Source organism: Micromys minutus (genome assembly GCF_963924665.1).
Source record: "Micromys minutus genome assembly, chromosome: 8".
NCBI lineage: Eukaryota > Metazoa > Chordata > Mammalia > Rodentia > Muridae > Micromys > Micromys minutus.
The window spans coordinates 51,363,798-51,389,489 of record NC_137977.1 but is presented as its reverse complement, the minus strand read 5'-3'; the positions used below and the strand labels follow the sequence as shown (position 1 = coordinate 51,389,489).

The following is a 25,692-nucleotide window of genomic DNA, read 5'->3' as shown; positions in this document are numbered from 1 at the left end:
CAACTGTACAGCTCAGGCTGACCTCAAACTCTCCATCCTTCTGCCTCAGCTTCCCAAGGTCAGAGATTACATGGGTGCCCCACCACATCTGCCCGCCTTTGTCTTCTTGGCATTCATTGCCTTCCTTGAAAAGCAGCATGTTCATACACACGGCTTAGTACACGCTATTGAATACAACAGATGACTACTCTCCTACATCATGGTCTGCTGGTAGGATGACATCTATGATGTAATAGTGGAAATTTAAAACAGACATTTGTAAAAAAAAAAAAAAAATCAACATGTAACCCCTGCCCGCAGCTTGACTCTCTTCCTTCCAAGATGGGATCCAACACCTCTATGGCCCAGTTCAAGTTGATCCAGTGTGTCCTAAGCTCAGGGTAGGTTTATTTTTCACGTGTTCATCAAGATCTAGCCTCAAGAACCCAAATAACTGGGCTGGAGAGATGGCTCAGCAGTTCAGAGCACGGACTGCTCCTCTAGAGGTGCCGAATTCAATTCCCAAGCAACCACATGGTGGCTCACAACCATCTGTAATGGAATCCGATGTCTTCTTCTGGCGTGTCTGAAGACAGCGACAGTAAACTCATAAAATACATAAAATAAATAATCCTATAAACAAAGGAGAGCCCCCAATAACTGTTGTAAATAGGTTCCAATCTATCTAGAAACTTAAAAAATACCACCCTGAAAAGTTAAAAAAAAATCTGTTTTTGCAATGAATAACTTGTGCTAAAGATGAGGAGCCAATGCCCGGCGAACACTCGGAAGATGTTTTACATGACTCAGTCATAATGCCTCTAAATACACCCCTGCAGCTCACCAGTGTACGGACCAGAAAGCATGGTTTAACAATGTTAACTGGGACCACTGATCTACCAACTGCTACCTGAGTTTGAATCCAGGGATCGATCCCATGAAAGTTATTCTCAAGCTCTTCAGGACGAGCCAGTGGCCCCTGAACAGCTTATGCCTGTGAGGGAGCAGCCCCACTGGATTTTACTGTCTAGCTCTCTGTTTCTGTGAATGTTTATAGAAAAAAAAAAACCCTACCTGAATGAAGTGACATATGTAGGGATGTTATCGTGGGGCTCAGATAAGACTGTGACTGTCAAAGCCCTTGAGGGACACAAAACATTCAACAGATGGATATGGACATCACCAACACTAAAAAGGACAGTGTGTAGGTGCTGCTTGTGATATGTCTCACCAGAACAGACTATCATGCAACTCCAAACACCTCTTTACTTGGTCAATGGGCACCCGTGGGTTCCTTGTCCTTGTAGCCTGAGCTACAGAACCGATTAATGTTGCTCATTCCTCATTTAACTTCTTGTTTCTCTTACTTACTTTTGGGCCACGACTTTCTTCGCCTCACATTTCTGTTAAGGATTTCTCTCTGACAAGAACGGAAGAGTACATCGCAGCAACCTTACAACACTCTTAGGGTCCCTTTCTTTTTACTGTGATGGTGAATGGTATCACGAACTATCTGGTGGATGGTCCGGTGATTCGCACATCTTCCACGTCTTCCATACAGTGCCAGGTGACAACCCTAATGGCCAGGGCCTCCGGACCCGGGTGTCTTCAGTGGTTCCCCCAAGGCATTTTCAGCTCTGATGCTGTGTGCTGCAAGGACAAGGTCAGGACAGCAACAAAGCAGACAAATGCCCGGGCGGTCAGACAAGGAGAGGCCACAGGTAAGCAACCAGATGGCAAACTCCCACCTTCTTCATCACCCAGAATTAATATCCACTTCCGCCATGGCGGGGACGCCCTTCTGGCTGACTCTAGAGGTTCTGACAATCTGCACAGTGGAGAGTCAGCGCTCTGTGGGTGTGAGTGACTGTGATCTAGCTGCCAGCTGCCTCAGAGATTCTTCCTGCCTTGTTCAAAACGAACCTAGCCAAGACCCCTACAAGGTAACATTTAGGTACAGGCATCTGGATTCAAAACCCTCAGCTGGAAATTTCTCACTTGTCCTGAACTGCACTTACCAAGAAAATCGCAGCACAAAGGATCGTGGAAGAGAGAAACGACCGATTTTCCTCTAAAAAGGGATGAAGATTCTACACTTTCCTGATTGGGCTATTTCACGTTTGCAAGGGCGGTGCAGGAGACCCCCTGTAGCCGCTGCTCACTCCTTCATATTCTAAGCGAGAACTGGGACAGAGGAAAAGCACGCAAGAAGGCAAACGTTGTCTTGACCCTTTGCTATGGAAGTTAACTGACAACAGGAAGGAAGCTATTAACCCCGCTCCTCTCCTCCTCTCGCCCTGGTGACAGCCAGCAACTCCTCCTCCCAGGCTGAGACCTTGGAGCAAAAAATGCAAAGGAGCGCCTGGCTGCCTCAACTCTGCGCTTCTCTCCCAGGGGAGGAAGAGGGAAGAGAGGAGGGCGCAGCCTGAAGCCAAGTTCAGCCTGTTTGTGACTCGAGCCTGATCATCCAGAAGAGAATCCCGGGACTCCAGCATCCTCCCTCTGGCCGAGCAAGGCAGACACCCCTTTGACAAGCTTGGTTCACCCCCTCACCCTAAGTTTGAGCGCGCGGCCCGCAGGTGGTACGAGCGCCCCGGCTCTCCGGCGCCCCCTGCTGGAGAGACGGGAAAGCGGCCGCGGCCGCGGAGCCTCCCTGGGCACAGCGCAGGGAGAGAGCTCGGGCGCCGAGAAGAAGCGGCGAGCTTCCCCGATGGTGCCGCCGCCTCCTCCGAGCCGGGGAGGAGCAGCCAAGGGGCAGCTGGGCAAGAGCCTGGGGCCGCTGCTGCTACTCCTGGCGCTGGGACACACGTGGACCTACCGAGAGGAACCCGAGGACCGCGACAGGTAAGGGGCCACCTGCCTTAGAGGGAGGACGTGCTGGGTGCGATCAGGACTGGCTGGCGGGGTGCAGACGGACTCGGGTGGCGGATTCATAGGTCCCCGTTCGCTGAGTCGCTGGCCCGAGAGGTTAGCTGTTCCAGGTGACTCCCATCTCTTGCGGGAACCGCCTCGCGCTGCCAGCTGTGAGTCGGGACGCTGGATGCCCTCTGTCCTGCTTTCCCGCTGCGCTCCGGTGTGGACTTCTTTGGTTTTTCTTGTCGCTTGGTAGTGGGATCGCCCGGTGCCGGGACGCTGTCCTGTCTCCGCCCGGGAGCAGTAGCAGCTCTTGCGTCTGGACGCAGAGCCCAGAGCGTACTGCTCTTTGCTCTCCCGCCGACCTTATCGGAGTTTCCTCTCCAACTTTTTTTTTCTCCCTTAGAGAAGTGTGCTCGGAAAACAAGATCACCACGACCAAATACCCGTGTCTGAAGTCTTCGGGCGAGCTCACCACGTGCTTCAGGTAAAGCTGGGGGCCCTGCGGAGTCTAGAGGGACAGGCGTCACTGTCAAGCAGGGCTTTGGAAGGGCGCTGGTGGAGCTGGGGCTGTGTGTGCCCGAGTCGGGGTGGTGGTACTGAGTGGTGCGCCCCCTCAGTGCTCATGTTGTGCTCAGGGGCTGGCTGGGAGCAAAGCCGAGCAACTGAGTTGCAAAGTGCCTGAACTTTGAGAACCTGTACAGTTCCGCAAAAGGCTTTCACAGTAGAGGTTAGAGTGAAAAAGTTTGCAAGTCGATGAGAACCGATTGGATTGTGGGTGTAAACTTGGTGAAGAGGAATGGCTTCCTGCTCATTTGCGTTTTGTTTTGGAAATATAGCCAGCAACAAGGAAATGCTTGGCATTTGGCTTGCTTTTGACCTTGTGTTGGGACAGAGTGTACCACTGTTGAAGCCTCTGTAGGCTTAGTTCTAACCAGGAGGATTGTGGGTAGACGGTTGCCTTGAGTAAAAACAAACATCAAAATGGTTGAGACTCGTGGTCTTTAAGAAAAGGTCACAGGTTTACCTGGGAGAATGACAGCCACTTGGGGGTCTTCTTAAAATTAAACGTGCACAGGTCCAGCGAACGCTGACCGTGGTTTTAACCTGCTTCCCGGGTGATTCCTTGTGCAAGCGGGGAGTTAGAACAGGCGGGACCGATCCCCCAAGGAGAGGACCATGGTCCCTTGTTTTCTGTCTTTTGGAGCTAACAGTTGATTTGGCTTTTGCATCACTGAATTCTGAACTTCTGCTCCAGTCTCCCAGAGGATTGAGGTGGTACACACCCCTCAGTGTGTGCTGCTTGTGTGAGTTTTTAAGACGCTGTGCAAGGCGCTGGGTTAACACACAGCTGACTAAGAACCTGCTTGGGTGCTACAAGTAAAAGAAATCGCAGTGTGTTGTCGCTATGCTGTGGCCAGCACACAGCTAATCACACCGCGTTCTGTGCAGGAACCTTTCTCCCTCACGCCAAGGCTCGGGTGTGAGGTGCTTCCAGCGCAGGTCAGTGGGATCTGTGGAAGTACCATCAGTTTGTGCTTTTAGAGCAGCCATTGACAACTAGAATGGATTGATGTTAGCTGCATCACCTATGTGAGCTCCAAAAGGGGGCTACCGGCTCCTGCACGCGGTGGTTAGGAGAGCTGAACAGTATGAGAGGGACATGTTCTGCTGGTAGATGCGGCAGATGTAGAATTTGAGAGGTGCACACCGGGTGAGCAAGGCCATCCAGCTGGTGAAATGGCTTTAGTAGCACAGGCGTGTTTCATCCATGTGACCACAGTGTTTCCTAGGACATGTTGTTTTCCTATCATTGGAGCGTGTCCCTAAGATGGTTCCCTCATTTGTTCAGTCCCCAAAGGTCAGACGTCACATAAATCAGTGACAGTTACAGAATTTTTGTCAGGCTTTCAGAAACCATCGGCTCCTGATTGTTCTATTTGTAACGCTCTTTCTGCCAGTGTTTCCAGGTTCCTTAAAGGGGTGTGGTATCTCGCTTACCCTCGAACATTCAGATGCATTCACACATGCGTCTTGGCACAAGTGTTCGTTAACTAGTTGCTCCATGGAGCACCCTATTGGACCTAGCGTTCTGTCAAGGAAAAGAGTAAAGAATTTTGGTCGTATAACTGGAAGGGCTCTTTCAGCTTGAGAAAATGACACCAGTCCCAAGTCTGTTAATAGTATCGTTGTTTAGTTTGTAGTTTTCAGGAACTCATTGGACTGTCTAGTCTCATCTTGAACGCAAGATCTTTCTGACTATCCAAAGTGCTGGGATCGAGGTGTAAACCACTATTATGTGTGGTTGGCATAGTTTACAAATTTATTAATGTTTTTTATGGAGTTTTGTGCATATTCTGTTAGCTTTTTTCCCTGTTTTTATTTTGTTTTGCTGTTTGAGACAGGGTCTCACTCTGTAGCTCAGGCTGGCCCCTGGCTTCCAATCCATGCTAGCCTCCTCTTCCAACGTCCCAGGGGTGTTGCCCCACTGTGGCCAGATAATTTTATAATTAAAGTCATTTGGAAGTTTCCTCACTTCGTTGCTGTGAGATGCTGGGGTGTGACCCTATGGTTCCTTTCTCTTTCAAGTCTCAGCAGCAACTCTCATGACATTGTCTGAGCACTGGGTAGACTACCAGACTCCACTGAGGTCTTCAGTGGATCTGTGTCTTAATGAGATGTGTGTTGAAGTCAAAGAAATGCCATATAAAAACCAGGGTCTTCCAACCACAGACAGGGTATATATAAACCAGTGGTTCTTAATCTGTGGGTTGCGATCCCTTTGCCAAAACTCTATCTCCAAAATGGTATTTACATTATGATTCACAACAGTAGCCAAATCGCAGTTATGAAACAGCACTGACTGAAAATAATTTTATGGTTGGGGGTCACCACAACATAAGGAACTGACTGTGTCAAAGGCTCAAAGCATTGGCACTGTAAACTCTTTTGCTGGATCCTCAGGAGCTTGGAGAGGGGTGCATCCCAGCAGGCAGCTAGTGCTTTTGTCTGCACATCGCCCTAAGAGGAGAGCCATCACCACCCCGCGTGGAAAGCATGCTCCCACCCCGGTTCTTTTAAGCTATAAGCACCTAACAGGAAATGACTTCAACACTGAGAAAAGACCAGATGTCTAGTGAATGATTTTTAGCATATGAAAGGGATTTCCCCAACCCCCCCCCAAGGTCATTGTTGGCAAGGGGAGTAGATCTGAACCCAAGCAAAGTGAACAGGGGATGAGGAAAAGCCTGATTCGTAGCTGTGAAGTGTGAAGTGGGTTGGCAATTGTGTTTTGTCCTGGACAGCCTGGTGGCTTATGACTTCAGCTCTACTCTGTGCTTCAGCTCTTGATATTAAACAACAATAGTCTGAAGACTTACTTCGCACCCGGCGGGGCGCTGTGAGCATTGTTTGCACAGTCTCTGATGCACAGGGGCACCTGCAGCTTTTCTATGGTCTCAGTTTCCCTGAGTGGGGTCATAATAATCAGAAGAATGGAGCGTGTCATAGGTTAGCTCCTGCAGCCACACACACAACCACCATCACTTGAATCCAGGTTTGTCTAACTTCTAAGCCCTGGGCTCTTTCATTATCCCAGAGGAACCCCTAGGGTACAATGAATGTTCTAGATCCAGGGGTGGAAAAAGGAAGACTAAACTCAAATGGCTGAACATTTCTGACAGTTGGGGGGGTGGGGGGGACGTTAACACCCACAGTGATCTTGGGTATCCTTTAGAGTCATTGCCCTTGAGGTCTGTTTCGGACAGTTGAAGTTAAGGATCGTATTATATACGGAATGGGTTCATGCATTACAGCCTTCCTTTGGGTCCATGTCTCTAGAGTTTTTACTGCCAGCGTGCATACTGCCAAGCCCCCAGAGTTTAAACACTCTCTGCACGAGTGCCAGTGACAACTTCGTGAGTCTAAAGCTAACCTTTGCCCAGCATTATAGTCAGCACAAGGCATTCTCTCACCAGTAGTTAAGGTATCAGGGCCCGGGCATGATTTATCTGAAGTAGGGATTCATGACAGTCAAGTCAAGCGTGTAAAACAGGCACAGAAAGCCATTACGGCATTTGCTCTCCTACAACTATTATTACCACCTCCCCCATGATCCCCATCTCAACCCCTCCCCCATCAGCCACAAGGTGATTTTCCTTTGTCAAACCACGCACTTTATCTTTCTTTGATGGCGATGTACATCAGTAAAATGATGGGTTAAAATGTACATGCGTAGAAAAACAGTCCGGCTTTTATTGGGTGAGGCTATGCCCAGCGAACCTTAACTCTTTGGAATCTCTGGTCAAAGGTTTACATATCTATTAAGAACTTAGTGCCCTTCTGGATGATATTAGCACATAAAAGAATAAAGTGCAGATAGTCGAAGGACTTGATTTTGCACAAAGGCCTTTGCAACTGGATTGGGTACAGCTTAATTCAGATCCGTGTCCTTCTCCCTGTATTAATGACGGGAAAGAGACAGGAGCTAGGAATGATGTCTCAGGCAAGGGAAACCTTGACTTTGTTTCCCAAGGTGGCTCTTTACCACAGACTGTATTAGTGAGCACAGTTGAGAAAACCACCTGTGATTTTGGTCTTAGTTCCTGAGTCTCCAAGCAGAGGTGTGATACAGACGCCCCACCCCCCCAACCCCCTCCCAACCCATCCCAACACCCCCCAACTCCCCTTTCATTTTTCTACCCATTGCCTTCTCACGGTGGGGAAGTGGCGGGTGGGGGTGATCTAGACCAAGGTGGCTCAGGTTCCCATGGGAAAAAATGACATGGGATGCAGAAACTTGTACTTTCCTTCAAGATAGTACAACCATGTGGCCGTGTCGCCTGTGGGAATGTGGAGACCCATGTGGTGTTTCTGCAGATGTGTTTACTTAGAGAGAGAGGGCCACTTAATTAGGCTAGCACCGGGGGATTGATAGCACTGAGGTTTTGGTTGAAGGTCATCTCTCTGAGGGAAGGCCGCAGAGAGCGTTGTCCTGGCAGGTTGCCTATTGCCTTCCCCTTGGAGGGCTTGGATGTAATGTCAGAACACACAGGCTCTCAAACTCTTCGAATCTCAGCTCAGTTTTTGACCTTGAACTATGTCTCAAGATCCAGGCTTTCACTTTCTCCTTGGGAATCTAAGGATCGGATCAAAGGTGTTCCGAGCTGCTGTGAGCCTTGTAAATGAGTTAGCTTGTGTGATATGCTTTGGGGAGTTCAAGATGCAAGGAAAGTGCTGGATCAATCAGTGTCATTTCCTAGCACCCTCGAACCTCAAGTGCTGGGCATGGGGGTAGCTTGCAGAATTTGTGCAGTGGACACTCACTGACTTCTGTGAGTTTTACAATTGAGATTTGAAAAGAAATACACATATATAATTTTTTTTTAATTTTTTTATTTCTTCATGTCCTGTGGGGAAAAAAAAGCATGGTGTCTTCATCAATTGGGGCTTATTATCAAGTTCTGGAGGATAACCAAGAGCAATGATAGGAGTCTGTATTGTTCTGGGGTGTCCCCAGGATACTTCTGACCAACAGCTCTGGGGAAGTAACCCACACCTGGCAATGGGATTTTATCTGGTAACCAATGGTTTTTGGTAGGACCCAGCATACATTTAAAAAATAAAACTAGACTTAGATATAGCAGTGGTGTTTCTTTATTGGTCAACATGCCTTGTTTCTGGATGCTTCTCCAGGTGTAGGGTAGCCTAGAAATCTAGTGTTGTGGGAAATGAAACTGAGCGTCTTCACAGTCTTCCTTGCTGACCACCCAAGGTTCTCTACTTCAGACTACAGACAGACCTGTGGACATCACAGGCAGGTTGATTGGATGCTGACTCCATTTTAGGCGATTAGAGAGAAGTTTACTTTTTGCCTGGGGCTGGAAATGCTAGTTCCTGCAGAAATAAGATTTGAGATCCTTAGTCCGTTGGATTTTTCTTGTTTGTGGATTCTTTTGCTTCTTCCACTGCCTCCATCCCCTGGCCTACATAGCCGAGGAGGAGGAAACAGAGACTGTGGCTCACTCAGGACACGTGGCCTCTTTTCAGGAAGAATGCTTTCACAACCATCACAAGCCACCATGAGGAGGGGATGGGCCAAGGGCGGTAAAGAACAGAGAAGGCCCGACTCACAGCCAGGGAAGACACTCTCCCTTTCTGCACCAGACTGTCTATAACTGTCAACCCTCCCAGGCCATGGCCGTCTGTTTTCTCACAGCCTTGACCTCACAGGTTAGCTCTGTACTTGAAAAAGAGTGATCCGTCCATAGGCACTTGTTGAATGACCAAGTGATTGGCTGTTAGTGCAAAAAGAAAAAGAGCAGGCTGGAGAGATGGCACAGTGGTTAAGAGCACTGACTGTTCTTCCAGAGGTCCTGAGTTCAAATCCCAGCAACCACATGGTAGCTCACAGCCATCTGTAATGAGATCTGATGCTCTTTTCTGGTGTGTCTGATGACAGCTACAGTGTACTTATATATGATAAATAAATCTTAAAAAAATAAAAATAAGAGTAATGATGTTTGTTTAAAAAAAAGGGAAAAGAGAAAACTGGATTTAAATGTGTTAAAACATTGTAGGACTTCTGTTCCTGTTCATGTATGTGTTCTGTGTCCTTTGAAAGCTGAGCCACGGGCTGACATATGGCATGTAGGCAGACATAATTGCTGCCAACCCTAGTTACCTGAGTTCAACCATTGGGACCCACATAGTATGTGGAAACTAAATCCTGCAAGTTGTTCTCTGACAACCACACACATGTTATAGCATGACCATGCCCCCCAAACACACACACACACACACACACACACACACACACACACACACACACACACTCACTCACTCACTCACTAAAAAATAAATCAATAAAAGCTAAAAATGAGGAAGTTTTATTTTATTTAATAATCTTTTAAAGGAGATCTGGATGCATCATTAGTTCAGGCTGGCCTTGAACTCACTATTTTCCCGCCACAGCCTCCCAAGTCCTGGAATTATAGGTGTGTTACATCAAATCTGAAAGGAAGGCTGCTGTTGAAAAGAACTCAACCGCTCCTTTGTAGTGATACCATTGTATCCATTTTGCCCCAGCCCAGCCTGCTTCTCTGTCCTGCCCGCATGGTGCTCATGCTGGATACTGGTGATTACAGTGTCATCTCTAACTTCCTATCCTAAATCATACCCCCAAACGACACGGGGGCTCCTCCCCATGTGAGGCAGACAGTGATTGGGAGGACAGTTTTTAAGAGGGGTTCCTTTCCTTCTCACAAGTAGCAGAAGAGGGGAGGCAGGGATGAGAATGGTGGCCAAGGTCAGATTTTGTATCACTTTTCACGGTTCTCAGCTCACAGCTGCCCCACCGCTATGCTTTCATCGCAGTGTCCTGGGAGATCCGATCTTCTCACTCCCCATTGTTGCTGTAATGACTGCTCCCTGCTTCCTGTGGCTAACATCGCTTCATCTTTTCTAAATGAAGTTGGGGCAGCGAGCCTTCTTTATCCTAGAGGCTAGGTTTTCTCAAGAGCAGGTTTTCATTTCGCCGTGTCCAAATCCATGTTCAGCTTCCCCCAGATCTTCTTCTGCTTCCTGCTCAGCTGGACCAGGACGATTTTGTGAATGAGGGAGGCTGCTCCATTGTGAGGGCCCCCGCTTAGAGGCTGGAGAACAAAGCTTTCATTCTCTCCTGTCTCGTTCTTTATTTGGGGGATGAGAAAGCAGACAGCAATAGCATCTGCAACGCCTCTTCTGCCAAGTTAGCTCCCCTTCCCTTGGATCTATTAGCTAATTTTAAAGTCTTAGCGCTTTTCCCTTAGCCAGCACATGCCCAGTGAGTGCTTCCATTGGGCCAAGCTTGATTCTGGGCATGGAAAATGCATTTGAAGGGAGAATGCAAATGTCTGTTCTGGTTGGATATACAGGTTCTCATTTATCTTCCGGGAAAGATAAATATTTATCTTTATTAAATATTTTAATATTTATGTATATTTTTGGTGCACATCTGAGTAATGTTTATTTCCAGGACTAAGATCTCGAAGTCTCTTATAGCCTGGATGAATCTTTTCAGAAAAACAACAACAAATAAAGCAGCCCGTGCAGCTCCAAGCAGACACAAAACTACATGAATGGCAATGATCACTTCCCCCACCCCCGTCCTGCCAGAAATTAGTACGTACCACAAGTTTCTTCTAAAAATTTCAGGAACTTCCGGAGCACTATGGGAAAGCTAATTGGGGCCACGTGACTGACAGGTGGATGGCGAATTGTCCAGATGGGGACAATTCAGTTCATTGTTACCTTGCTCATGATGGTGAACTCTAAGCTAGACAGCTATGAATTTGGCTCCACACAGAATCATGAACTTGCTTAAAAACAAGAGTTTTTTGTTTGTTTGATTCTGACCTGTCATCTTCTTTCCTTCTGAGTGTTTCTGTGGCAAACCTTCCCTTACTGACAGCTCTCACATAGACTGTACAAGTATATGTCAAAATCAAGTGGCAGGGCCAGGACAGCCATCAAACAGCCTTCTGGGTGATTCATTCCCTTCATCCCTGACTAGCATATCAATCACAGGCTAGGATCCAAAGTGCCCTTGTCACACACGTGATACTAGAAAGCTTTTCATATTCAAGATAAAAATGCTAGTTATGTTTTTAAAAGTATACCTATAAAACAGTCATTTTCAATGAAAGCTGCCCTACTTTATAATTTTATTTGAAAATATTCCCCTCTCACCCCCCCCCCTCTGTGTGTATGTGTATGTGCATGTGTGCAAGTATGCATATGAAGGATAAAGAACGTAGAAATTTTCCTTTTGCCTTGTAGGTCTTGGGGATCAAACTTAAGCCATTAGGCTTGGCTATACACACCTTTTTCTTTTCTTAGTTTTCTATTTTTATTAATTATTTTATTTATTTACATTTCGAATGTTGTCTCACTTCCATGAACCCTTCTAAGAGGGTGCTCCCCCCACCTCACCCATTTAACACCCTCCTTCTCTGGAGTATCAAGCCTCCCACTGATGCCAGTCCTCTGCTACGTCTGCAGCAGGAGACATGGAACTGCTCACGTGTGCTCTTTGCCTGGTGGCTTAGTCCCTGGGAGCTCTGGAGGTCTGGTTAGTTGTTCTTCCTATGGAGTTGCCATCCCCTTCAGCTCCTTCAGTTTTTCCACTAGCTCTTCCTCAGCCCAGAGGTTGGCTGTATCTGTATAAGTACCTTTTTCTACCAAGTCATCTTGCTGATCCCCAAGTCATAATTGTATTTAGATCCACATTTGGCAAAAAGCATTCCATGTTACAGTTACACTGTATGTAAATAAAAATTTAATTTTTATTATCGTGCATGTGTGTATAATCTTAACTGTGGACTCAGTTCTTTCCTTTCTCCTTCCACTTTTACATAGGTTCCAGGGATGGACTCAGGTAGTTGGGCTTGTATGGCAAGTGTCTCTACCCCCGAGCCATCTTACTGGTCCCCAGTAAACAATTTCGAATTTGACTGTTATTTTCCCTTAAATGATGCCAACTGTTTGTTCTGGATAGTAATGTCTTCTGAGAAAATAGGGCAGATGGAGTGGAAAATGAAGAAATGAAAACTTCTGAAAGAAGAAAAATCTGAAGGAACAAGGAAAGTCATTTGCATCCTTTTTCTGTGCTAAGGATGTAAAAAAAGAAAAAAGCTGTCCAGCTAAGAGCAAAAGGCTAAAATTTTGACTGGGAAAGAAAAAGACACCATTGGGGACCATTTTTTAAAATATATGTACACACACATATGTTATATATTTGCAATAATATATGTTACATAATATAACTGTATATAATAAATTATAGTATATAAATTACATATTCTATACTATATAATAACCATATATGTTATATGATTACAATATAGTATATAATATATTATATAACATACTTAATATTATTATATATGCTATTATATATTTATAATATATAATTTATAATATATATAAAATATGTAACATTATATATTTAATAATTAAATATATCCTACCCATACCACACTCACGTGTGAGTGTTTGTGACAATTATGTTAATCCTGTGGAAGTTTACATGCTGGCGATGTGCCTGTTTTAACTGAATGAGTCTCAGTAGAATACAGACCAAGGTCTGAAAGGTGGTTGGCGAACCTGCAAACATGACGTTGTGTAATCCCTCAAGCCTGCCTACCTGCTACTATATCTTTTATTAGAATTATAGTAAAAATGCATAAGTACTATATTTTTAATATTTCCACCCTTCCCAAGCATTTATCCAACTCTTCCTGTATCCTCCCAACCCTCTCGAATTCATAACCTCTTCTTTATTTTTATTCTCTCTCTCTCTCTCTCTCTCTCTCTCTCTCTCTTTCTCTCTCTCTCTCTTTCTCTCTCTCTCTCTCTCTCTCTCTCTCTCTCTCTCTCTCTGTGTGTGTGTGTGTGTGTGTCTATAACCTAATGAATCCATTTAGTGTTGCTTATATGTACATGTGTTTAATGTTGACCATTTGGGATTGGATAACTCATCAAGGTCTCATTGACGGGGAAACCTGATTCTCCCTAAGCACCCATTCATTGATTATCTAAATCTCTGCATCTAGGAATGTGTCCTTGTGAAATGTCCCCCACCCACACCAGCATGTCCTAGTGTCATTGTGAGAGTTTTGTTTAGATAATAATACAGACGTTTCCTGGGTGCAATTGTGGTGGCGAGAAGACACTCATTCACAGCATCATCTTGGTTCTCTGGTTACAGTCCTCTCTTCTAAGAGGTGACCCATGGTGGATCTCTGTAGTAGTCTCTGTTCCCTGCACATGGAATTGTTCTTTGCCAAGGGGTGAGAGCTACACAGGCCCATGGGAATAAAGGTATGAATTTAGAGTGCAGTTAAGAAGCATTATGGTCTAGTAAACTGTTGGTAGCAGGTTGGCTTCACTAAGCATGTGCAGTTGGCTAGGTTTCTAGAACCAGGATGGTTTCAGTCCTGCTGAGAAGGTCTTAAAGTCCAACCTGAACAGCTGTTGGCTATCGTCAGGATGTGAGCGCCAACACTGCACCTTTGGGGGTATCTTACCAATGCTGATGGCTGTTGTGATTCATAAGCTTTGGAGCTGGGCACAGTCACTGGTTGATTCCCTCCTTGGTGGCTGGTATAGCTCCTTCTAGGACTATGAGGAGAGGAAGACACTTGGAGGCCTGGCCCCACCCAGTGAATCAGAATTCACATCTGGACAAAGTCCTGTCCCCAAGCAGGCTTTAAGGTGCCAGACCTCACTGCATCATTTCAGGCCCTCTCCCCCATCTGACTTGGCTCCCAACTTCTATTTGTAAGGCAGGGCATTTTGAAGACTTGAGATGAATGAGGATCCCGGCATTCAGGCTGTGGCCCAGAGGAGCTACTGTTGCCCACACTCTGGAGGTGGGTACCAGGCACAGCTTCAGGACACAGCACAGGTTGACCACCACGGACATCTTAAGCATAAAGGAATGGTGGACCTATTTCAGCAGAAGCTGGGGAAAGAATCTAGTCCTCATTTTATTGTGGGCATAAAGTCTAGGTCCTTCTCACTGCTTTTAGCTTTGCAAGATTCAGAGCCCCTGATGGAAACTTAGGATAATGTGTTAGCACCATCATGCTGGAGACTCTCATTCCTTGTCATTGGGGTCTGCTCTGTTACCCCGTACTTTTGCTTCCTACCATTTGTCGGAAGGTTTGAGGGTGTGCTTTGGGTTGAGAAGGATTGAGAGCATTCTTTATGAGATCTCCTGAGTCTAAGCTGATCAAATCCAAATCCCATACTTCAGATTCCAACCCTTTCCAGTGTTTGCTAACAGCTCTCGGCTCGGGGTCTGCAGCTACTTGGTGACCTCTGGTGCATTAAAATGTTTTGCTTTGTAGCTGAGCTGCATGAATTTTCTCGAGATATAAACACAGCTCCGGGTGTTATAAATGAAAGATGTAGTGTGTCAAGCTGGGCTATTCTTTCCCTGTGAGAATCAAACACAAACACTTTTTTCCACATCATATGCGCCACCCGGATTCTCTTCCCACTTACTCATAGCCAGTGCTTTAAAGTCCTCTCTTCTGACAGCAGAGCTCGAACACAGGACTGGTTGTGGGTTTTACTTAACTTCGTACAATACAAAGCAATATGTACTGTACTTTGGGCATTTCAAGGGCAAGTTCTATTTACCATCGATCCTGAAGGCAGTGCCCAAAGTACACAGCTACACAGCAAGTGGTTGTGTATGTACAATTGCATCTTCTTTTTCAGTGTTTTAACTGATTCCTTTGGTACAAAATCATAGAGATAAAAAGAATTATAGGTCAAGAATAAGAGAAATATAGTGTGCCTTGTTATAGAAGTGTTTGAGGGGTTCTTTATGGGGGATTTCTTGGAATTTGAGTCTGGAGAAATATGGATTGGTTTATAAGTGGCTTGTGTGTTTTAATACAGTTTTGGAGTTTGTTATACACCGAACATCACTGGAACAGATGGATGAAGCTAAGGTGGGAAGGAACCCAAGTGAGTGTCTGTATTAGGGTTTTCTAGAGAAACAGAGCTGATAGTTGGGTAAGTGATTGATTCTGTCTGTCTGTCTGTCTATCTGTCTGTCTCTCTCTCCCCCTGTCTGTCTGTCTGTCTATCTATCTATCTATCTATCTATCTATCTATCTATCTATCTATCCATCCATCCATCCATCTATCTATCTCTATATTTATCTATCTATCTATGGTAGATTTATTAGAGTGGTTTACAGCTGTGGTCTAGCTAGTCCCAAACAGGTTGTCTAACTGCAGAATCTCCAAAAATCCAATAGTTGGCCATGGGGGCTGGGTGTCTCAGCTGGTCTTCAAATACTCTGGAATCCCGAAGAAGAAGGCTGTAATACCACTGATGGAATGAACTTGTTAGCCAGAGTGAAGGCAAGCAGGCAAAGAGCAAGAACTACCTTCTTCTGTCTTTTATATAGGCTGCTACCAGAAGGTGTGGCCTAGACTTAAGGTAGATCTTCCCTTGGATCTTCCAATGTCAAATAATTCAGTCAAGAAAATCTCTCTTACATGTACCTAGCAACTTGGCTCCTAGTTAATTCTAGATATTGTTAAGTTGACCACCAAGAATAGCCATGACAAGGTCAGACAGTCTACCAGATATCCTTGTTAAAGCTCCTCCTAGCTTCCCAAGTTCTTTCCCAGAGGCCATGACTTTGGGGAAGTACATTTGTAAGTCTCGAAACACGTGTAGATTATAGTTGGTGGAGCTGACAACTGAGGTCCACAGATGAGAGCACCTGCCCTGGGGGAGGGGAGCTTTGTGTTCTGCTGCCATCCTGTTATCCCGGGGCAGGGTATTTCTATATTTCTATATAGTAGGAGCTCTATGTATATTATGGCTAATGCAGGGCTGAGGCAAAAGTTTGTATGATTCAGTTGCTGTGCTTCTAGTGTGGACTCTCCAGCATTTCCTGTCTTCTTGGTTATTCCAGCTCTTGTCCCTGCTTCTCGGTGACTCCTTCCTTAACCCTCTCATCTACAAGGCCCAGTCTCACTGTTGCTCAGGATAGTGGTAAACCGCAGAGCCCAAACAATGTTCACACCTCAGTCTCCTGAGTGGCTGGGACCACAGACATTGACCAACATGCTGAGATAGTGTCTATTTAAATAACGAAATGCAGTTTCTTGTTGTCTTGGAGGATTGACTCAATCGTTAAGAAAATAAGCAACAACAAATGCTGGTCAGACAAAAGTAGACCTGTATGCACTGCCGATCCGTGTGGAGTTTCTCGGAAAACTAAAACTCTGTCATCTGACGCAGCCACACTATTCCCCAAGTATTGACCCAAAGGCCTCAGCGTCCACATATTGCTGAGATGCTTGCACACCCACGTTTCTTGGTGTACTGTGTGATGTTGTAATGGCTCACACAGTGTTCCCTTCCTTTCTTCCCTGAGGTTGGCAAACCTTCCCTCCTGCTTTCAAGCCACATGAATCCTTTCCTCTTCACTTAAGGTCTTTTCTCCCTTCATGCTCCTTTTCACCCTTAATTTCCTTTTTTGTTTTGTTTTTGTTTTTTAAATTATTTACTTATTTAATGTATGTGTGCTCTATCTACACGTACACCTGCATTCCAGAAGAGGGTGTCAGAACTCATTACAGATGGTTGTGAGCCCCCATGTGGTTGCTGGGAACTGAACTCAGGACCTCAGAAAGAAGAGACAGTGCTCTTAACTGCTGAGCCCGTCTCTCCAGCCCCTACGAGTTCCTTTCTTCAAACTGTTCTTATTTATTGTTTTAATAACAACACCAGTATCTGTTCATTGCACATTTTGCATGCTGTGGCACACAGCTTAGCACTGAGACTCCTTTGCAATTTCAAATCACCAGGTTGCAGCTGTCAAGGGATTGGGTTTGCTTTTCCTGGACTTTTCTGTGTAGATGTGGGCAGGTGTACTTAGTTACTGTTTACAAGTGTTGTTGTTGTTGTTGTTGTTTGTTTAGTTACTGCTTACAGGTGTTCTTTTATTTTTGTTGTTTTGTTTCTTAAAAAATAGGATTTAAAAATTTTAACAAGAAAGAGGGGTTACTTATTGTGTGGACTGGCTGCACATGTGTGTAGCATAGTATCCTTAATGAAGGGTTGCACAGTAATTCATCTGTTTGGCAAATAGCTCCCTGTAAGGAAATTAGTGAATATTAAGGGCACCATACCTGATGCCTTAGTTTTAAAAATTATCATACTTTTATTCATTGAGAATTTCACTCATGTTTAGATTCTAAACTTAAGCACCAATTTTGTGTCCAGCCAGAAGTCACAGCTACAGTGACCATTGGTCAAAAAGATTGTACCCGTACTGAAAATGTAATTTTGTGCCCCGAACCAAATGGATCACATCTATCTCTCTAGCATTTTTATTGTTCTAGGTAATGCAAGTTATTTAATCACTTACTGCACACGGAATGTATACAGGAAGATGCACTGCCTTATCCTCAAATGCAAACGCTTTGCCACTTCTTGCAAAAATCCTGAGCATCTGTGCATTTTGATTTTGTGTCAGGGCTGCTGACCTTACCAGACTGAACCATAAGATGACCTGGTCTACCCAGGTATGGGCTTGCTGAGCACTCGGGAGGCATACCCCTAGTGTCCTATCCTTTCACGGTTCTGGAGTCAGTGGCTTGGTGAGTTCTTGGATGCCCTTGGTGTCTCTCTCCCTCTCTCTCCTCTCTCCCTTTCTCTCCTTCCCTCTCTCTTTCTTCCTCCCTCCCTCCTCCTTCCCCTCTCACCCCCTTCTCTTCACCCCTTCCCTTCCCCCTCCCTCCCTTCCTCTCTGAACCTAAGGGGAGAATGGCAGAGCTTTAGAGTTATTTCCAGAGCTAAAGTCTAACTGATCACTCACTTCTTAGAAAGCAGGGTGAACAGAAGCAGGCTAGGTTTATAGCTCCAGGGATTAGCTAGACATCAGAGTGAGCCTCTGGGCTGTGAAGACACTGAAGGCTGTGACAGAGTTATCTCTAATCCTCTTTAAAACAAGATGCTATCTGCCCCCCCCCTCTCTCCTTGATGCTTTTAAGGTTTTCTTACCCTAATCAGCTATGTAGAGAAACAAAAACACCCCCCCCCCCAAAATCCCAAAATCAAACCAAGCACAGCTGTTTAGCTCCCTGGGCATCTACCTTTGCCAGCCAGCTCTGTGCCTGCCGTAGGCTGGTGCTATGTGAACACAGACTCAATTTTCTCTCCGTGTGTGGATGTCTTCCCATCTGCCCACCTTTCCACATTCAGGCTGTTCATCCTCCCACAGGAGAGAGGAGGCTGAAGCCTGCTCATCGATGAACTCCCACATGGCAACTTCTTAAAGGAGAAAACCACTTTTATCTGGCAAAGCTCAAGCTACTGAAGTAGGAAGCAGAATGGGCTGAGCTTCCTCATAAAATTCCCCTTCCCATCCATTATCCAAACATACCGGGATTAGGATGCAAATCTCTATATCTACCTCTTTTTTAAAATTGTAAACCTACGTTTTGACGTGTGTAAAACCTTTTGATTTATTTATCTTACAGAGCAAAGTAACTGTCTGTAGATTCTAAGGACCTCCTGAACACACAGTGGAGCCTGCAGACTCTTTACTTCCATCACTGCTCCTGTGGGGTTTTTTGTTTTTTTGTTTTTGTTTTTGTTTTTTTTTTTTTTCCCTCCAGGCACCTGGTGAAACAAGACAGTTAGCTATACCATTTTGCTGCATGTGTTTAAAAACAAGAAGAAAAAAAACCTCTCTTTTTCTCATCCAGACTGCCAACATAGAACAGGGCTACTTCTAATGTGCTCAGTTAGTTCTCAAAATTTTTTTCTTTTTTTTTTTTGTTTTTTTTTTTTGTTTTTAAAGCAACTTTTCCTAAGCACTGTGCTGTCTCATGCAGGTTTCCCATTTAGTTAGGAGACTCCCGCCCCCCCACCCGCCCCCAAACATTTACACTGCTTGGGGTTGTATGACAGCAAATAGCCAGAAGCCTTTTTTTCATGCTAATAAGAACTACTCTGACACCAAAGAAAAGGTCACCAGCTTTTCTCTCAAAAGGCAGCTTTCTGTTTATTTGTATTTGATTTGAATGTATGTATTTGTATGCCAGTGTTTGGGCGTACACTTGTGTGCAGGCACATATATGCACATGTACAGGAAGACCAGAGGTTAACGTTAAGGGGAGGTCTTCCTGTCCACAAACAAATCTTTTAAAAAAATATTTTTTTTAAAATTGTGTGTTTGTGGGTCTGTGCACATAAGTTAAGGTGCCCATAGAGACCAGAGGAGGGAGATTTTCTGGAACTGAAGTTGCAGGTGGTTGTGAGCTAACAGACCTGGGTGCTGGGAATCAAACCAGGGGCACCCTGGAGAGCAATGTGTACTTTGTAACTTCTCCAGCCCAAATGTAGCTGCTTCTCACAGCATTTCAAATATGCCCGGGAGGCAGTATTCAGGGCATCCTCAGTGTCCGCCAGTGTGGCTGTCTTTGTTGTGTCTGCTTGTCGCATACTTTTTGGGGGCACTCTGAAGCAAGCCATACGTGTACCACCCCATCACCCACGTTTGAAGATCCCGTATAACCTGACTTATGCAGTCTCTCCACTGCCCATGAAAGCTTTGCTTCTCAGTGGTTAGTACTATTTCCTATGAGAGGCTCTTTTCAGTCTCATGGTATTTTCTGGTTAGCTCCCTCTGTGTGAATACTGTCCTCTGAGATAAAGACACCCGGCTTACTGATTTACCTCCATGCTTGGATTTATTCCAGACATGGAGCACATCAAGAATAAAGTAACGTAAATAAAAGAGAACACAAACGAGGAAAAAGAAGTAAGGCAAGAGATACTGGTGAAGCTGGGATTCAAAGCTGCAAATACATACTGGGAAGATGTATGGGTGGGCCATTTGGTGCTGAATTTTCTAGTATCCAGTGAGGAAAGATCAGTTACACACAGCCATATGGTAAAATCAGAATGATACCTCTGAGAACAACAACGGCTCCTTGAGAACAAAGAGGAACTTTTTACCTGAGCGTGCCTATAAAAGGAGTGACATGTAATGAGGGCTTCACCTCACAGCAGACACGCAGACCTCACAGGAGCTGTTCTTCCAGTGACTTGCTAGAATGTGGGTACCCCCTGCCAAGAACAGTAGGCGAATTGTGATGAGCGGGGTAAGGGTGGGGGCTCTAAGACGCTGTCTAGCACATGGTTATCGCTGCTGCCATCTGTGTTGCTGCATGCTTTCAGAGTTTATGAACTTGGACATGGGCAGACCAGGCGTGCTTCTTGCTTCTGACGTCACGTCCTTTCACTGTCTTAACCAAAAACTACAGACTTTCACCATCACGATGTTTCTCTGCTGCTGCCGAACGCCTCAGAAACCCTGCTTTTCCTTTCTTTTTCTTTCAGTCTCTGCTGTTAATGCCATCGTCCACCCCATCCCTAGGTTTGATATGTTCTCCCTGCATGAACAAATGCTGGGTCAGCAGGTTTCAACCTGTGGGTTGCGACCCCTTTGACAAACCTCTAGGTCCAAAAATTATATTACATTTCATAACAGCAAAATTATAGTTATGAAGTAGCAATGAAAATGATTTTATGGTTGGGGGGGTCATCACAACATGAGGAATTATATGAAAGGGTGGCAGCCTTAGGAAGGTTGAGAACCACTGTGCTAGGCAAAGGTTAGCCTCCTGGGAAGTATTTTGAGACTGTCTAATCCTTCCTCCTGTTCAGTCAGTTGGCTTGAGTCTCTCTGTCTTTGTTGCCTTTGTTTTTGTGTCTCTGCTGCCTTTTCTTTTCTTCCCCCTCTTCCTGGAGACAGGGTCCTGATGTATAACTTAGCCTGCACTGGAATTCATAGTCCTCCTGCTTCATACTATCGAGTGCTGGGATTTCTGGTGTGTTCCACTCTTAACTCTAAATAGAGTGACTTTCTAACCTCTGTGATACTTTTCTTGTTTACCTCCTGAATGTCACCTGGCTGTTTTTTGATTCAATAATGTGTACAAGTTCATGATCACTGAGAATTTTAGAGAGAATAGAGCCAGGAGACAGAAGTTGTTTTCTTTAGCTGTTTAGAAAGTCTCTTGTGGGAGCTATCCACTTGAAGTGGCTGCTTTGAACGATGTTGACTTCATTGACCATACACCTTCCTGTCCTCAGTGTCTGCGAGCTCTTGTGTGTGTGTGTGTGTGTGTGTGTGTGTGTGTGTGTGTGTGTGTGTGTGTGTAACAGGTTGAAGCAGATTTGAGCTTCAGTTAAGACTCTTTGCGTTTTCCTTTATATAGCGCCAAGGGAAAGCAATATTGGATGCACCAGTCACGGTGAAAGAAGACATTCAAGCTCATGGAATTCATTTAGTACCACACTGAGGTTACAGCGTGGATGTTTCTCCCTCAGAGCCCATTGGCCTCTGCCATTTGGATCTGGTAGAGATTAGAGAGCCCCACTTCCCTGAGCTCCCCTGATAACAAGGCTTTCATCACTGGGCACTGGAACTGCTCACAGGAACAGGGGTCACTGCTGTGCTGCTCAGCTTGGGCACAATTGACAGATCGGCTTTTGCTCTTTCCTTCAAGGTTTTCTCTCCTGATCCCAGCTACAATTTATTTGAATGCCGAGGTTTTTATTAACCATCCTGTTCCTATTTTGTCCTTTATGACGAGTCGTGGGTGATGAAGATAAGGATGTGTGCAGCTGAGTGAAGGTTAGCCTTCGACGGGGCAGAGAGCGAAAAGCCTTTTGAGCAAAACCTGGATATGATTAACTGCAGGCTTCGTCCAAGGATGTTTAGCTTTTATGGCTATTGTTGTTTATTAAATTCCTGCAGAAAATAAGTTTTGTGATAAATCCAAACTTTATAGGTCCTAAACCCCCTTTTCCTAGGAAAGCAGTTATTTTTTTTTATAATGTAGTTGCCAATTACACAAGATTCCTTACAAGTGTAAATATTTTGTGAAAGCAAGAGAGATTATGCTTGCTAGATGTTTCTGGACAGTGCCAAGGGGCATTAATAAACCATTAATTTTGGTTGTGCCAAAAATACTCTTACTGACTTCGTTTTTAATAGCAGATGTCATAGGTGATATGTACACGTTGAACGTTCACTGTGCCCCGGGCTCTTGTCAACAACATGCATTACACCTGTTTCAAATCTGGGGCCATTTTTAATTAATCTTCACTTTGTCTCATGGGCTTGTCAATCAACTCTGTCAAAATTGTAGAGCTTACACATTGGCAGCCGAGCATCTTCAGCTAGACTTGACAGCTACCTCTGCTCACTTCTCAGTCACTGTCATTGGAATTTTGCCTGATGTCGCAGCTCTCTGATAACACAACTGCTTAAACTATTCTCTTACAGCTCTGGTGTTACCGTTTGGGGTAGGCTTGAGGAGAGTTGGCCAGGCAGAAGGATCAAACTGGACCTCATTTGTTTCTATGGACCTCATTGTGATATTTTTGGCTTTGGTGTTGTCTGTCAACAGGATGTCTCGTTCTCTGACTGACGTGTCCCACCTTGTCACTAAGCAATATCAGGCTGGGTGGGACTTCCTTTCATGGTGCTATAAACCATCTAAGAACTCAAGACGGAAGTAGTCATAGGTAGAAATTCCCAAGGCCCGAGACTCTCAACGTCAGAGTTGGCTTGGGTCTCCAGGCAGAGTGGCCCAGGCCTGAATTCTTAATTCTTGTCAGAAAGAAACAGCAATTTGAGGAGTTTAAGGTCACTGTTGGCTACAAAGAAAGTTTGAAGCCAGTCTGGTATACATGAGATCCTGTCTCAAAATCCAACAAAACATAACAAATGAAAACAAAACAGTAGCCTAGGTGACTCTCTTTACAAAACCAGTGACAAAGGGCATGGAGGAATGGCACAGTAATTAGAACACAGCACTTGCTGCTCTTCCAGAAGAATGGGATTTCACAGCTCATGGTGTCTTGTTCACAAACGCCTGTCACTCGAGTTCCAGGAAATCTGACAGCCTGTGGCCTCCACATACATCTGCATGCCCTCATACACACACACACGCATGCAGAGACAGCCTCACCTCACACTTGGATAGCATACCTGTATTACTGTACCCCACTTTCATGGGTTCTAGGGATTTGAACTCAAGTCCTCACACTTGTACAGCAAGTGCTTACCCACTGAGCCATCTCCTAAGCTCACTTTATTCTTAAAGACCAGGTCTCACTATGTAGCCTAGACTAGCCTTGAACTCATGAATTTCTGGTCTCAGTCTCCCAAGTACTGGGATTGTAACATCAATAACATGTTTTCCCTCTCTCTCTCTCTCTCTCTCTCTCTCTCTCTCTCTCTCCTTTTTGTTTGTTTTTGTTTTCTGATACAGGATTTCTCTGTGTAACCTGGCTGCCCTGAAACTCGATTTGTAGACTAGGCTGTCCTCAAACTCAGAGATTTACCTGCCTCTGCCTCCCAAGTGCTGGGATTAAAGGTGTGTACCACCCCACCCCCAGCTTCTTTATTTGTTTTTATTTTAGGTGCATTGGTGTTTCTTTGCATGCACATCTGTATAAGGGTGTCAGATCTCTGGATCTGTAATTTCAGACATTTGTGAACTACCATGTGGGTGCTGGGAATTGAACCTGGCTCCTGAGACATCTCTCCAGCCCCACAGGCATCTTTTTTTCCCCTTCTTGTTTCATGGGGCCAATTTCCTTTTCCAAATAGCCACCTTTGACTACTTTGAAAAGAATTCCTTTCATGTCTTCCTCCACTGATCTCTGTGGGTGATAGTTTAAAGCCTTTACCTGCATGTTCTAGTCCAGTGCTACCTATTAATTCTCTTCTTGTGACTAATGACAATCTGTGTGTCCGAGAGAGGGCTTAGTGGTTGAAGGCACTCACAGCCAAGACATGTGATCTTCATTGGATCCCTACTGGTAGACAGCACCAACCCTCTCAAGTTGCCCTCTGACTTCCACAAACATGTCATTTCATGCACGTTTACATGTGTGCACATGAACAATAAATAAATATAATAGTTACGCTACACCGTCTCTTCACGTGGAGAGGTGAATGTACCACAACACAGGTGGAAGCCAGAGGACAACTTGCAGGAGTCAGTTTCTTGTCTCCACCCTTTGGGTTCTGAGGATTGAGCAGAGGTCAGCAGCCTTTACTTGCTGAGCCATTTCACTGGCTCCCAGGGTTTTTCAACTGATAAATAACTAAATAGATGCCCTCTGAATCCAATGGATGCCCTTGCCTTACTTTTCATCAGATTAGTGAACATTTCTGTCCTTACGCCTATGGTCTGATACCTTGAACCAAACATCCCACCAATCTGTATGTAACTGTCAATGGGACCAGGTTTTTATGCCCCACAAATTCAGCTAATGTCCTTGACCCACCAGGGTTGTTTTTATGAAGTTAGTGATTATCTTGTCCTTAGCTCATTGCTATTCCTTTGAACTAGCATTGTGACAATCTGCTTATAGTTGCCAATAAGACCAGGTTTTCTTGTTTGCTTGTTTGTCTGCTTGTTTTTTGTTTGTTTGGATATTTTTTGTTGTTTGTTTGTTTGTTTGTTTGGCTCCTTAGTCATGCTCTCCGGGAATGAAACTGACCCTTTTCCTAACAACCCCCACTCCACCCCCCCAGTTTTCCCTCTGACTGATTAGACCAAACAGCCTCTGAGCACACTTTTCTCTCCTCTTAATCCCTGCACACAGGCACACATACCCTCATCCCTCACATGACACAACTGTTCAAAGCGGCCCCTCTCCCAGCCTTATCTCTTCCTGCTCCTCCTGGTCTTCATACAGCAGCTGGTCTCAGGAAATTCCACTGAGAAGAAACCTACACCCAGTCACCTCCCCTGGAGATTTCCTCCCGTGCTTCCATGCTTGCTGCTGGGAATTTAAGCCCTGGAAGTATGCAGGTCCTGGTGGCTGCCCTCAAACTCAGCGGTATGTTAATGCAATTCGTCTCCTCCAACCTAATCATGAGCCTCCCCCAATCTAATCATGAACCTCCCCCAATCAAATCAAGAAAGTAGATTATTCCGTTGCCCCCCCCCAAACTCTGCTTGAGGGCAAACTGTGGTACAGCTTTTAAAATCAGCCTTGGGTTTAGACCTCATTTTGATAAATCTTTTAAAATGCTCTGTTTAGTGGGGTGCTAGGATTACAAATCATGTAGGATCATGGGAGGGGAGGGGGGAAATCACTTGCTAGGAAGAAACCAGCAGGTCATCTTGAGAGCTCTGCTCCAGTGTGTGGGTTGGTGCAGTATATGTTGAAGACAATGTGGCCCATCTCGTTATTTGGTATGTGACTGAGAGACGAAGTCTAAGGAAGATTGTGGCCAGCTGTCC

The 25,692-nt window shown here is 45.2% G+C and overlaps 1 protein-coding gene across 1 annotated transcript in view; it reads left to right on the top strand.

Annotated features, from left to right (window-relative positions):
* Positions 1 to 2,689: 2,689 nt before the first annotated feature.
* Positions 2,690 to 25,692, top strand: part of CCBE1 (collagen and calcium binding EGF domains 1) — a gene marked incomplete at both ends in the record, with an annotated part of 217,230 nt that continues 194,227 nt past the window's right edge. Inside the window, 2 exons of the mRNA XM_080919735.1 lie at positions 2,690 to 2,823; positions 3,239 to 3,319. Of these exons, the coding sequence (XP_080775861.1) occupies positions 2,690 to 2,823; positions 3,239 to 3,319 (215 nt within the window). The remainder of the gene's footprint in view (positions 2,824 to 3,238; positions 3,320 to 25,692) is intronic.